Source organism: Melanerpes formicivorus, unplaced genomic scaffold (genome assembly GCF_026170545.1).
Source record: "Melanerpes formicivorus ecotype bairdi unplaced genomic scaffold, bMelFor1.0.p_v2 SCAF_26, whole genome shotgun sequence".
Taxonomy (NCBI): Eukaryota; Metazoa; Chordata; class Aves; order Piciformes; family Picidae; genus Melanerpes; species Melanerpes formicivorus.
The window spans coordinates 11,582,656-11,596,278 of NW_027142378.1; the positions used below are offsets into that span (position 1 = coordinate 11,582,656).

General features: G+C 46.0%; 1 protein-coding gene across 1 annotated transcript in view; it reads right to left on the bottom strand.

The window, feature by feature from the left end:
- ALK (ALK receptor tyrosine kinase) overlaps positions 1 to 13,623 on the bottom strand; it is a 319,074-nt gene that overhangs the window by 100,879 nt on the left and 204,572 nt on the right. The window contains exon 5 of the mRNA XM_068153686.1: positions 11,406 to 11,533. Within this exon, the coding sequence (XP_068009787.1) occupies positions 11,406 to 11,533 (128 nt within the window). The remainder of the gene's footprint in view (positions 1 to 11,405; positions 11,534 to 13,623) is intronic.

Sequence of the window (13,623 nt, forward strand, 5' to 3'; positions counted from 1 at the left end):
TGTATACAATGAAAGTGCCTGATGGGCTAATACCATAGCCAAAACGAGGCTGTTTCTGATCTTGGAGTGATTGCTTTCTTTTTATTCTGGCTTCATTAACATGTTCATAAGCTATGAGCACTATCATTCCACTTGGTGCTTAAAGAGCCAGCACTGACTCTGTATAAATCCATAGCAACACTGATAACACTGCAGAAATATTGACATTTTATCCTTCTCATCCTCGTCTCTTTTTCATACTGCATAACACTCTGCTGGATTTATGCAGTTGTTGCTTACAGCTCTAAGTGATGCCTTAGAAACCCAGCACATATTTTAGGCTTAAGTGCAAGGAATATTCACTGCTGTAGTCCCTGCAAAATCATTTACTCTAAATTGTGGCTCGTGCAAATCAACCCAAACAGCCTAGATCTCAGTATACCACAAGCCATCACCCCACAGAACCAGACAGATGGCTTCTCAACCGTCAGAGCATTTAGGCATCAAAGGAGTTGCTTTGTTGTTCCTCTCTATTCACATTGAATGAAAAATCCACCACTGATACTATTCTTGGAACATGACAAATCTCTCTGTAAGAGATGAGTAAATTATACTCCCTTGTATATCTGCAGAAATATTTCCAGCTTTCCTGTTTTGCTTACCAATTTGCTGATACTCCAGCACTCGTGCCCCATGAACAACACTGCAGTCTAGAACTGCACCCAGAACCCAGCTGACTCATGTAAGTGCTTGCAACCTCCCAGCTGGACAAAACTTCAGCACTTCAGCTGGCAAGCATCTAAGGGAAGGGGGGTGGTGGGGAGCAAAGGTATTCTTAACATTTCTTTCATGTCATAAACCCTGACTGGTAATTTAAGATCTTGCCACCCGTGTGTGCCTTACGGATCAATATGCCTCAGCAGCAGGGCTTTCAAGAGCTCCATTCATGAAAGCCCTGGCTGCCTCATTTACGCAGCTACTCAGTCCAACTGCCCCCCAGAAGCACAGTGCCGCCTGGCCCTTCTCAGACTCGCTGTGGCAGGCATGCCTCAGTGCCATTCAGTAATGATGGCATTTCTGGCAACTCCTGGGGGACTAAGGAGCGTGGGGGCCATTAATTTGTGCTCCTGAGTTATTTGGCACCTTTTGAAAGCTCCTGTCTTCCCCTGCATGGTGTGATTCTTCAACTTTGAAGCTACTTTTGTTCATGGCTTCAAAGGAGAAGAATCACAACATAGAGGTTTAATGATCCTGACTGAGATTTCTGATGGGCAGCTGCTGGTTGTGAGTTTCCAAACACAACACAGAGGTGTCTCACTTGTCAAAAGGGCAAGCACTCCTTTATGGAAAGTTTCACTCTCCCATAACAGATTCTTCAACTTTTCAGGGGGAACAAAAATCAATGCATTTGGTTTAGTAAGTCTGAATTTCTCTTTATGTATTGCAGATTTGATTTGGACTTTCAGGGTTAGGGCTTTGTGGTTTCAGTTAGAACTGAATCAATAAGGTTGGAAAAGACTTTGAAGATCATTGAGTCCATCCATAACTCAACTGCCCTGACCACTAGACCATGTGCTGAAGTGCCACAACTAGGGGCCTTCTGGGAGACCTTCAGGGATGGTGACTCTATTACCTCCCTGGGCAGTCTGTTCCAATCCCTGACCACTCTTGCAGGAAAGAATTTTCTTGCTAACCTCCCCTGGCACAACTTAAGCCAATTTCTCCCCATCCTATCCCTAGTTACTTGAGGGAGGAGACCATCATCAGTCTCATTCCAACCTCCTTTCAGATAGTTGTAGAGGGCAACGAGGTCTCCCTTCAGCCTTCTCTTCTTCAGACTAAACAACCCTAGCTCCCTCAGCTGCTCTTCATATGACACCCTCCAAACCTCTCACCAGCCTTGTTGCTCTCCTCTGGACAGGCTCTAGTACCTCAATGTCATTCTTACACTGTGGTGCCCAGAACTGAACACAGCCCTCGAGCTGTGGCCTCACCAAGGCTGAGTGCAGTTCTGCTGCAGAACATCTGCCTCACTGTGTCATTTAGCTGCCACACATCTCCCACCCCAGATACAGTGCTGAATTAGCAAACAGTATCTGTGGTTTGGTGCATCAATTGGTCTGACAAGAAGGTGTTGCAGTAGAATGTGCAGAAACAAACCAGCAGGACAAAGCAAGCAGGGCTCCCTGAGGCAGAAAGAGGAAAGCTTGGGGCAAGAAAAGGGAAGAGCCGGAGAGGATCTTACAGCAAGATGGGCAGGCTTGCAATGAGACCTCTGAGACATGGGAAACAAGCAAACTTGACTACTTCAGAATGCAAGTCCTGAGGTACAGAAGTGCTCTGAGCCAAAATCTAAAGAACTCTCCACTGTGGAAAAGAGAAGAAATGAGACCTTTCCTCAGCCCTGTATACAGAGACCTTTCCTCAGCCCTGTATGCACTGCACCACTGCAGAGTACCTCAGAATCCAGCAGTGGCTTCATAACAGAAGAAGATTCTTGCTGCTGCCATTATTTTGTCTTCTCCACCCTGGAAGAGCACCTAGAAAATCTTTCCTTCGTGGCTCATCATCTTCATTCTTGTCCTTCATCTTTCCAGAATAGTTTAGCTCACCCATGCCCCTCATGCTCTGCTGTCATGCTAGAAAAAGGAGTAGCTTCCACCTGGATATCCCACACAGTTATCTTTGGATGTGTTCATTTTAACTGCTAATTGATTAATCCTTTTGTGTTTCATTCACTTTTCAGAATTCACTGGTTTCCCCTCAGCCTCACTTGGTTTCTTTGCCAGCTCAGCAGATCTAGTTAGTTCAGTCTAGTTGATTGAGTGGCTGTCTGATGACGCTTGATCACTCTAGCTAATTAATTGGATTGTAAATGTTTATTCCAATCACTTTTTAACTGGTCAAACCTCTTAATAATTTCCACTCTCTAACCTAATTGTCCCTGCCTGATATCCAGGCATCTGGTTCTGGTGCTACCAGTTTATGGTGGTCTTTACTCTCCTCATCTCTCCCTCCCTCATCTATTCTTTTGTTCAGGCAGTTTGATTTCTATCTCATTAGCTTAATCATCTCCCTCTTCTGTTCTGGCTTTCTAAGCTTCCCTGCTGCCTCTCACCTCTTTTCAAAGACCACTGTAATTCTTCACAAACATCCACCAGGTTGCACAGCCAGGTCTTAACACCTTCAAACATCAGCCTTGTTTACATCAAAAACGTTTCCTACAGCTAACAGGGAGCTTCACAAACAAAGCTGGGAGCCAAACTTCCTCTGCCTTTGTCTTAGCAAAAGCAAAGCTCTGCAAGTCCTCTGCTCTGGGCCTGGGGCCGTCTGAAAATGTACTGAGGGGAAAAGGGAGAGCTGTGCTGCCATCTACTTACACAATGGAACCAACTTGCATTAAACCTCTGAATCTGGATTAATACTGGTTTGAAATCATTGAGTCACCTGTAAATCACCACTGTCCTCTCCATCTCTCAAGTGATACTACTGAGTCCTAGGATTGTTTCAATAAATTCAAGCAGTTAAGCCATCACAAGAACTAAGTGGCAGCAATTAATAGTAATAAAAATAAGTTCAATTTGGGGAACACAGATTACAGAGTTCATTTTCTTTCACTGAATCAATGGTTCCCCTGTTGAAATAAGCCTTAATTAAGGGAGAAGGTCAAGATAAAAATCATATACAGCATTAAAAAGATAATGTATTGGCTAATTCTTCAAGGTGTTAAAAAGTACTTAAGGCCTACAACTGCCAACATTTGCAGGCAACTGAGGGATTTCCAGTGTCTCTCATGCAGTTTCCAGTACCTCTTATGAGCAGGCCCATCTCTTTGATTACTAAAGCACTGGATATTATAGGCTGAGCTGTCTCAGTTCTGTCTCTTAACTCATCTAACCATTCTTGTGTGTGTGTGTATTGATGTAGATGAACCTGCCTACTCTGGCAAGCCATCAGCTTTGCCTAAGAAACACCTACATTTGGTCCTGCTGTAGCAGACTCCAACAGATTTCCACCTTCTGTGTGTACACATCAATTTTAGAGACCAGTTTTGTGAGCATGGTTACACATTATTTGTAGTACCTCCCTACTCATAGTTTAACCCTACCTCTCCCCCTCCCCCCCCCCCCAGATATATCATTAGCTGATTGCTACACCAAACAACAGAATCCTAGGTCCCATTCATCAACATGACAGAGCTATGAAACTAACTGCTCTGGATATTCAGGTCTGTTTGCCCCCCTCTTTGGTGAGCACACTAATAGAGTCAATTATTTAGCATAACTATCAGTGGTTATGTTAAGTTTGGCTGCACAAGAAGCATTCCCAGTCACTAACAGAAAGGCATAATCACTAATTCATTACTATAAAAAGCTACTCTACCACTAATTGAGTTACTGTGGCCTTCTCTAGAAGCAATATTAAGACTAAATTGGCTTAGTTTTTCATTACTATCACTTAATTCTTAAAAGATGAAAATGAGAAAGGACAACAAAGATAAGCCCCCTAACAACTGCACTAAACATATCTTACTTCAATGGGCACAAACCACAAGGGACACAATTTTCACTCTGGAATTACCTTAGGATGATTTAACTCCACTCCAGCTACCACACTGGTCTGTGAAGCAGTGTTTCCTCCAGCACAAGATGCCCACAAGATTGAAACACTAGCAGGTTAGAGATGGGTTTGGCTCACAACCTACAGCCAGAACAATCAGTCATACCCCGAGGGGGAGCAGGAGTGGCTGGGGAGGGAGGTGGTTGCCCGAGCAGTTGGAGGCAAAGCCTTTTTCAAAGGGCTACTTAGTGAAATCAGATGCCCAGGAAAAGCAGTGCAGTGGGACTGGGTCAGCAGTACAGGCCACTCCAAGGAGAAGAGCCCATCTGCCTCGTTTGCATCTATTCTGTAAATGAAGGATACTCATCTGAGTACTGAGTAATTCCTGGTGACTCTGATTAACTCTGGAACTATCCTCTGGCTTGGTAAGAGCCTTAACCATGGCACTGCAGAGTCACAGATTGCACTGGGTCGGAAGGAACCCTCAAAGGTCCTCTTGTCCAGTCCCCCAGCACTCAGCAGGGATAGCTCTGACGAATTCAGGCTGCCCAGGGCCCCATCCAGCCTGATCTTGAACGTCTCCAGGCATGGGGCCCCACCCACATCCCTGGGCAACCTGTTCAAGTACTTCACCACTCTCATTTTAAAGAACTTTCTTCTGACATCCTACACATCAAAGGCATTTCTCCAGCTTCCTTTACACATTAATTAGATTAGTAGGCATAGTAATCATGCATTGTGCTTATGGTAGCTTATGATACAGCAAACTCTTACCTCTTCATCTCAGCCCTGAGTTCACAGAATCTCAGTATTACTGAGGCTGGAAAAGACCTCTGAGATCAAGTCCAGCCTGTGAGCTAACACCACCACATCAGCCAAACCCGGCCATCAAGTGCCACATCCAATCTTGTCTTAAACACCTCCAGTGATGGCAACTCCACCACCTGCCAGGGCAGTCCATCCCAGTGCTAATCAACCTTGCTGTGAGGCAGTGCTTCCTAATATCCAACCTAAGCCTCTGCTGGCACAGCTTCAGGCCATGCCCTCTTGTCCTGTCACTTGATGGCTGGTAGAAGAGCCTGACCCTCACCTGACTACAGCTTCCTTTTAGGTAGTTGTAGAGAGAGTTGTGTGTGCTACTCTTCTCCTCACTTTGTGTTGGGGGAGCAGGCAGGTTAGCCCTTGCAGTAAACTCTTACACCTTCCCACAAGAGATTGGAGCAGAAGTTCTTCTGAGATCTCTTCCACCCTGGGCTGTTCTCCATTTCTCTTGGATACACAGGCATTACACAGTTCTCTGTTAGGAAGAGGTTAACTTTTCTAGGCAATTTTCCACTAGGAAGCATCAAGAACTCATTTTGAAAAGGGGCTTACTGGCATTTTATTAAGTTCAGTTAACCACAACATCCTGTCAGCAAATTCATTTATAAGACAAACTGCAGAAAGTGAGCATACGTGGGGAAACTGAAATGATACATATTCAGGTTTTGTGTGAATACACAAGGCCATCATTTCTGTAATGATTCAGACACATAAGTAATCCTGCCTGGAGAAAGCCCTTGTTGATTTCCTGCAGTTGATTCATAAATCTGCTGCCAGACTGTTCATCAAATGTAACCATGACAAATTCTGTCAGTTCCTCCTATTTCTACATACATGTTGCAAGTCTCTTCCCTCACTATCCACTTGGAAGAGACCTCACAGATCATCCAGTCTAACTTCTGACCCAGCACTGAAGGGGCAACACTAAACCATGGCCCTAAGCACCAGCTCCACACCAGGGCTGGTGACTCCACCACTGCCCTGGGCAGACCATTCCAGTGTTTGAGAACCCTCTCTGTGAAGAAATCTTTCCTAGCATCCAGCCTGAACCTTCACTGCAATCATTTCCTCTGCTCCTGTCTCTTGCTACCAAGGAGAAGAGGCTGTCCCCTCCTTGCTGCAGCCTCCCTTCAGGGAGCTGTAGAGAGCAATGAGGTCTCCCCTGAGCCTCTTCTTCTCCTGACTGAACAACCTCAGCTCCCCCAGATACTCCTCACAGGCCATGTGCTCCGGACCCTTCGCCAGCCTTGCTGCCCTTCTCTGGACCTGCTCCAGCACCTCAATGTCCTTCTAATAAAATAATCTTCAGGTCCTCCAAATTTTTCCTTTCATCAGAGGTACTCTGCTTTGGATCAAGGATTTTGCTTTCAGTACAACCTTTACTCCAGCTTTCAGGAATCTGCATGTTGATGTAGCCCTGGGATCAGTGCAGAGCTAAGTCCTAGCAGCTCTGAAGGTAATGAGTGCATTGCTCTGTACTTTGAGTATCTCCTGAAAAAAAGCTATTGCTGAGTGGACAGAAGCACTAACTTAATAAACAACACAGAGTCTCTCCCCTCTCCAAAATTAATGGGTTTTGTGTTGCTTACTGAGCTTGAAAACTTGAAAGCTAAGTGCTTCCTCTTGGACAGGCTGTGTCTGAAATAACTGCTTTTAACAGCTTCAGAGCATCATTAAACCTTTAACATGTCTTAGGAGCAGTTGAGCTCCACGCTCCTTACTTAAGAAGTTACTTACAACTGGTAAACTGCAGACTGCTGGAGTGAAACAACACCTCGCCCTTTACTTTCATCTGCCATTAGGTACTTTAATGAAGACTTCTGGAAATAAGTTAGCAAGCTAATTAATCTACAACTGCAATGATAATAATTAAAGGAAAATCAGTAAGAAACCCATTAAATATCATTAATAAGTCAATACCTTCCTTAGGAAATAAACTCTATTTTTATTACTAGGAATTACTGTCAACTATAAAATGCTGCTGTACCAATTACTTCACTTGTAGAAGGAACAAATTCTTAACTGACACTATTAAATTAATATATTACTTCTCTGCAATGTTAATTACTTTTTCCCCCTCCCCCCCTTGAATACTGCACTTACTTAAGATAGTAAGTTGTAAGAAAGAAAATTAGACAATCAATAGTTTAGGTTTTACACCCTGACAAACACAATCTTCCTCACATTTCAGACTGTAATTGAAAGTCAATTGGCTGTGGGATGATGGGCAATGCTGCTTGTTAACTGTCCTGATCCGAAACCTATACATGTCCAAGCAGCCTTTCTATTGACTGCAGACCATAGAGTTCTCAAATCTAGGGTTCAGGAAAGCTCTTTGCTAAAAATACCCAGCACTTAGCACCTGTCAATGGCCCCTCAAAGAGAGCTGAAGGATGGAGTGCATGAAAAGAATGATGATGGTGAAATACAGCAATGAGAAGGGAGGCACCAATGGAGAGCAGCCCTATGGAGAAGCACCTGGGAGTGCTGGTGGACAACAAAGTTATCCATGGGACAGCAATGTGCCCTGGGAACCAGGAAGGCCAAGGGGATCCTGGGCTGCATTGAGAAGAATGTGTCCAGCAGATCCAGGGAGGTTCTCCTCCCCCTCTACTCTGCCCTAGTGGGACCTCACCTGAAATACTGTATCCAGTTCTGGGCTCCCCAGGTCAAGAGGTACAGGGATTTGCAGGACAGAGTCCAACAGAGAGCTGCCAGGATGCTGAAGGGACTGCAGCACTGCCCTGTGAGGAGAGGCTGAGAGCCCTGGGGCTGTGCAGTCTGGAGAGGAGAAGACTGAGAGGGGATCTGATCAATGGCTATCAATAGCTGAGGGCTGGGGGTCAGGAGGGAGGGGACAGGCTCTGCTCACTTGCACCCTGTGACAGGACAAGGGGCAGTGAATATAAACTACAGCACAGGAAGTTCCACCTCACCATGAGGAGGAACTTCTGCACTGTGAAGGTCAAAGAGCACAGGAATTGGCTGCCCAGAGAGGTTGTGGAGTCTCCTTCTCTGGAGCCTTTCCAGCCCCATCTGGATGTGTTCTGTGTGACCTGTGCTGGAGTCTATGGTCCTGCTCTTGCAGGGGGGGTAGACTTGAAGATCTCCAGAGGTCCCTTCTAACCCCTGACCTGCTGTGAAATGCAGGTTTGGCCAATGATGGGCAGTAAAAAACCCAACCAACCCAACAATGCCACCACACCAAACCCCTGCAAGCAAACCCCAAGTGCACCTCTCCATTTGCAAGGGCTTGCCTTCCCCCTCACCAAACTCAGTCAAGACTGATCCTATGATAGGAATCTGAAACTCTGAAGATACTCAAGTGACAAATCACTTTGATTTTCCAATCTGCTTCACTGCTGAATGGGAAAACAGAAGTGGCTCACAATGAAGCTAGTGCTACATTTCCCCTCAAAAATGTTCAGTTGTGTGAGCTATGAATCTAGAATTTTTAAGTGTAGGACTTAACAAGCATATCAGAAGTGTATCAGCACCTGAATAAGTGATTTCCCCAGTTTTAATTCCTCATGCAGCCCCAAAGAGGCTGTTAATTCCTTGCAGTTCAAAGGCAATAAAAGTTCCATCTTCTCCAGGATTAAAGAGCTTTATAAAGATGGAATTTCCAAAGCTCAAAACCAAATCACAACCTCACACTTCTACCTTCTTCAAGTCCCTGCTGGAAGGCTAAACCAAAGTCAGGCCTATAGAAATTGTAGCCTAACTTCCTGAGCTTGTCTGTGTGCCTTGATTTCTTCTCAGCTTGTCTACATGGTTTTCAACAGGCTTAGACAGAATTTATGCTGAAGGCCTGTTACTGGTTTTCAGGTATTTCTTCCCCAAATACATCCATGTTTTGGGTGCTTTGGTGACATTAACTTCTCCAAGCAGTTAAGCTGCCTAAAGGAGTCTAACAGCTGGAGAAAAAAATTAGATTTAGATGAATCTTTTCTTATTACTTTCCCTATTTTCTTGAAGCCTAAGGTACCACCCTTGGCTGCTCATCATCCCCTTCCTTCTCTTAAAAAGACACAGGATCACATCATCTGCTGTGTGCAAAAGGCTTCACAGCTCCAGCCAGCTGCAAAAGGAGCAAGTGGCTTTATGCCCTGATGGCATGATTCACACAGTGTGTCCTGTAAGCAGAGCAGAGGAGTAGCCAATTGCACAGATCTGCAGACAAAATGGGAGATTTGTTCCTTCTTCTGCTCACAAAATGTCTTAACAGACTCAGCAACTGACATCTGTCATCTGCAGAACAGTCTCCAATATTGGCATGAGCTCACTCAGCCAACATCATTCATCAAGGAGAAACCTTAGTGCTCTCTGCAGCTCCCTGAAAGGAGGTTGTAGTGAGGTGGGGGTCAGTCTCTCCTCCCTCGTAAAGAATGATAGGATGAGAGGAAATAGCCTGAAATTGGGCCAGGGGAGGGGTAGGCTGGATATGAGGATATATTTCTTTCCTGCAAGAGTGGTCAGGCATTGGACAGGCTGCCCAGGGAGCTGGTGGAGTCACTGTTCCTGGAGGTGGACATGGCATTTTTGGGGCATGGTTTGGTGGCCATGGTGCTGTTAGGTGGGCAGCTGGCCTCAGTGATCTTCCAGGTCTTTTCCAGCCAAAACAAGGAAACTACGAACCTTTCACTCACCTGCCTCTGTCATTTGTGGCTGTCCTTCAAGCACTCCTGAGAGAAGAATTCAGGTACCTTCATGGGTAATCTATCATAACATTTCTTGCACTGAATTCCCAAAGCACTGTGGAGTTGAGCAGTTCCTGTGCCATTCATTTAGGTTACTTTTTTGTTTTAGGAGCTGAAATCCTCTCCCTTCAGCCTTACTGAAACACCAAGATGCATTCCACACATCACCAGCAGGACAAATGCATTCTGTCTGAACACCCCTCAAACTCTCAGCAGTGTCAGGCTGGGGCTTGCTGGAGCTGGGAGATCACCTTTTCTTGGACAATGCAAGAAGCCCCTTGAATACAAGTGGTCTTTGTGGAGAGTAAGGTAAGCAACCCAAATATTTCCTGTCCTCCAGCAGATTTCCCTGTCCTGGAGAAGCTGAAAAGGATGGCCAGCACTCCAAATAAGTCACATGGACAAAGAGCAATGTGTTAAGTGCTGTATGGAATACTCTTCTTCACTGACATGCCACCTAATGATTTCAGCATGATTCACAAGCTCCACAAAGCTGGTAGAACTAAAATGCAGCTGTTTCTGGCACAAAGCACTACAGTCACATTCTTGAACTGATAACAGAGCCTGTGTTTGAAAAAGTAACCTCGTTGCCCACTATTAGAATTCCACATACCACCCCGAGCTACCAGCAGCATCTCCTTTGGAACACTGCCCTAGAGAGGCAGATTTTAATAGAATCAAGTTCTCCAGAGTTGTTAAAAACAACAACCACCTCCCCACCCCACAAAAAACCCCAACCCAACCAACCAACCAAAACCCAAACCCCCTCAAAACAACAAAACCAAAACCCCAACCTTCCTCCCCTCCCTAAATCCACAAACAACAAACCAGCCATGAAATCTGTTACCAGGAACAGCAAAGGTGCAAGGTGTCTTTCTAGGAACCACTTACCTGTTCTGTTTTCTGCTGCAGAAGGGAAGTTGTCAGGACAGGCATTTGGCAAGTCAGGATTTACATTGCTTTTGTTCTCCCAAAACAAAGTTTTCCTCCATTCACAGAATGGTTCAGGTTGGAGGAGACCTCCAAGATCATCTACTTCCACCCACCCTGCCATGAGCAGGACACATCCCACTGGATCAGGTTGCTCATGGCATCATCCAGCCTTGCCTTGAACACCTCCAGGAAGGGGGCATCCCTAGGCAACCTGCTCTAGTGTCTCACCACCCTCAAGGTGAAGAACTCCTTCCTAACATCCAGTCTGAATCTTCCCATGTCTATTTCTGTTCCACTGATTTGATGAGGAGCTGTCATTCTGTGAAGGCTCTGTAACAGCCAGAACCATGCTCCTCTCAAAGGAGGCAGGACAAGATGATAAACCAGAAGCAACAAAGCACTCTGCATTACCTGTGCTGCAGTTCTTCATGGCAAAGGAGTCCACAGCTGCCACACTCTTGTTCCCATGCGGGACGTACTCCACTGCGATGCGAAATGGCTTTTCCAGATGTCCGACTCTCCTCTGAAGCAACACCCATCTGGTCTCACCACACAGCAAGAGGAAAGAACAAAGGAGAAGAGTGCTAAGAAAGGTGACTTTACAAGGACCAAATCCCTCCAAGCAGCAGCTCTGCATGGGGCAGGTCAAACAGTGCCTCCTGCCCCAGCCCTCACTCCCCTCATGGTGCTCCATGGTCAGGGCCTTTCCCTCTCAGGGATTCTGCAAAAGGAAGCTGCTGAGCACCAAGATTTCCATGGAGCTGAGAAAAACCCAGCCACAAAGTAGCTTGTTGCTTTCTCCTGTTAGACTTCTGTGCTCCTGGATGTCTCACAGCTGGCTGCCTGCTGTTTAGAAGCAGCCTAACTTTCTTTGCAGAGAAGCTGTGTGATCTGCAGCACATGCACACAGCCTCTAAATACCACTCTCACCAGCAGGCTCTTAGTCACACAAGCAAGCAGCCAGTCTCCAGGGCTTGCATAACAGCTCCAACTCCCAGCACTGCATGACTAGCTGAGGTAACATGCTCTGCTTCTAATGGAGCTCACTGGAGTATCTGTGTGCTCATAGAGTCATAGTTCATCAGGTTGCAAGGGACCCTCAAGACTCATCTTGTCCAACCCCCCTGCAGTCAACAGGGACACAGAATCATAGAACATTGAATTGTCAGGGCTGGAAGGGACCTCAAGGATCATCCAGTTCCAACCCCCTGCCATGGGCAGGGACACCTCACACTACAGCAGGTTGCTCACAGCCACCTCCAGCCTGGCTGCAAACACCTCCAGGGATGAGGCTTCCACCACCTCCCTGGGCAACCTGTGCCAGGCTCTCAGCATCTTCATGGTGAAGAATTTCCTCCTAACATCCAATCTGAATCTGCCCATTTCTGCTTTGCTTTTGTTTGTTTAGAGATATTTTCCACATCTCTTCCAAACTCCAAGCTCGAGGCTCCTGCTGGAGAAGGGGATGTTGGCATCCTGGCTCCTTTGCCATCTCCTCCCCTAAAGAGGTAAATCTGCCTTTACTGAAATTAAATAACCTAAAGCACTGAGAGCATTTTCAATGCCCAGCTCCTGTGTGTGTTATTCCTTTTGGTGTCACCTCAAATTAGGTATCTTACAGGGATTAGAGGATGAGAATTTCCCTGCAAATAAAGTAGAAATACCACCCTAGATTTAATTTTGGTTATGAAATACAGCAGCATCTCTGTGTCATGGAAATCGTTCTCCTCAGCCTCACAAGACTGATGGGTTTTAATTCCGAGTACACAGTGGCTCTCAACAATGATTTCCATTTCTGTGCTACTGCTAACCCTCTGGATAAATGTGCCAGGAGTTTTAGGAATTGCTTTTCTGAGTTACTGGTGCAATAACTTTAGTTTCAAACTCTCAGGCCTCTCATAGTTTACCACAGAAACTTTATTAACTCTCAGAGCTGTTGCCAAGCAGGTAGTTTATATCACTGCACTGCAAGGCTGGCAAAGGCAGCTTCACTCAGGTGCAGATCCGTTACAACATACTCCCACATCATATGGGATCCTACAACACGTTGTCTGAGATTCCAAGATTCATGTGAACAGAAATCCCAAGTCCCAGCCTCTTTCCTCAGAGACAGAAAAACAAATGCTCTAAAGATGACAGTAACTGGTGGATTTATCAGGGACACCAAGAACAGATACTGGGTCAGGAGAGAGATCACAGAATCACAGAGTGTTAGGGCCCAGCAGGGACCTTGAAAGCTCATCCAGTCCAACCCCCCTGCCAGAGCAGCATCACCTAGAGCAGGTCACACAGGAACACATCCAGGCAGGTTTGGATAGCTCCAGAGAGGGAGACTCCACAGCCCCCCTGGGCAGTCTGCTCCAGGCCTCTGTCACCCTCACAGGGGAAAAATTCTTCCTCACGTTCACATGGAACTTCCTGTGCCTCAACTTCCCCCACTGCCCCTTGTGCTGTCATTTGGCATCACCCAGCAGAGCCTGGCTCCAGCCTCTGGGCACTCAGCCTTACTATCTTTACAAACACGAATGAGGTCACCTCTCAGGCTCCTCCTGTCCAAGCTACAGAGCCCCAGCTCCTTCAGTCTCTCCTCATAAGGAAGATGTTCCTCTCCCTTAATCATTTTTGTGGC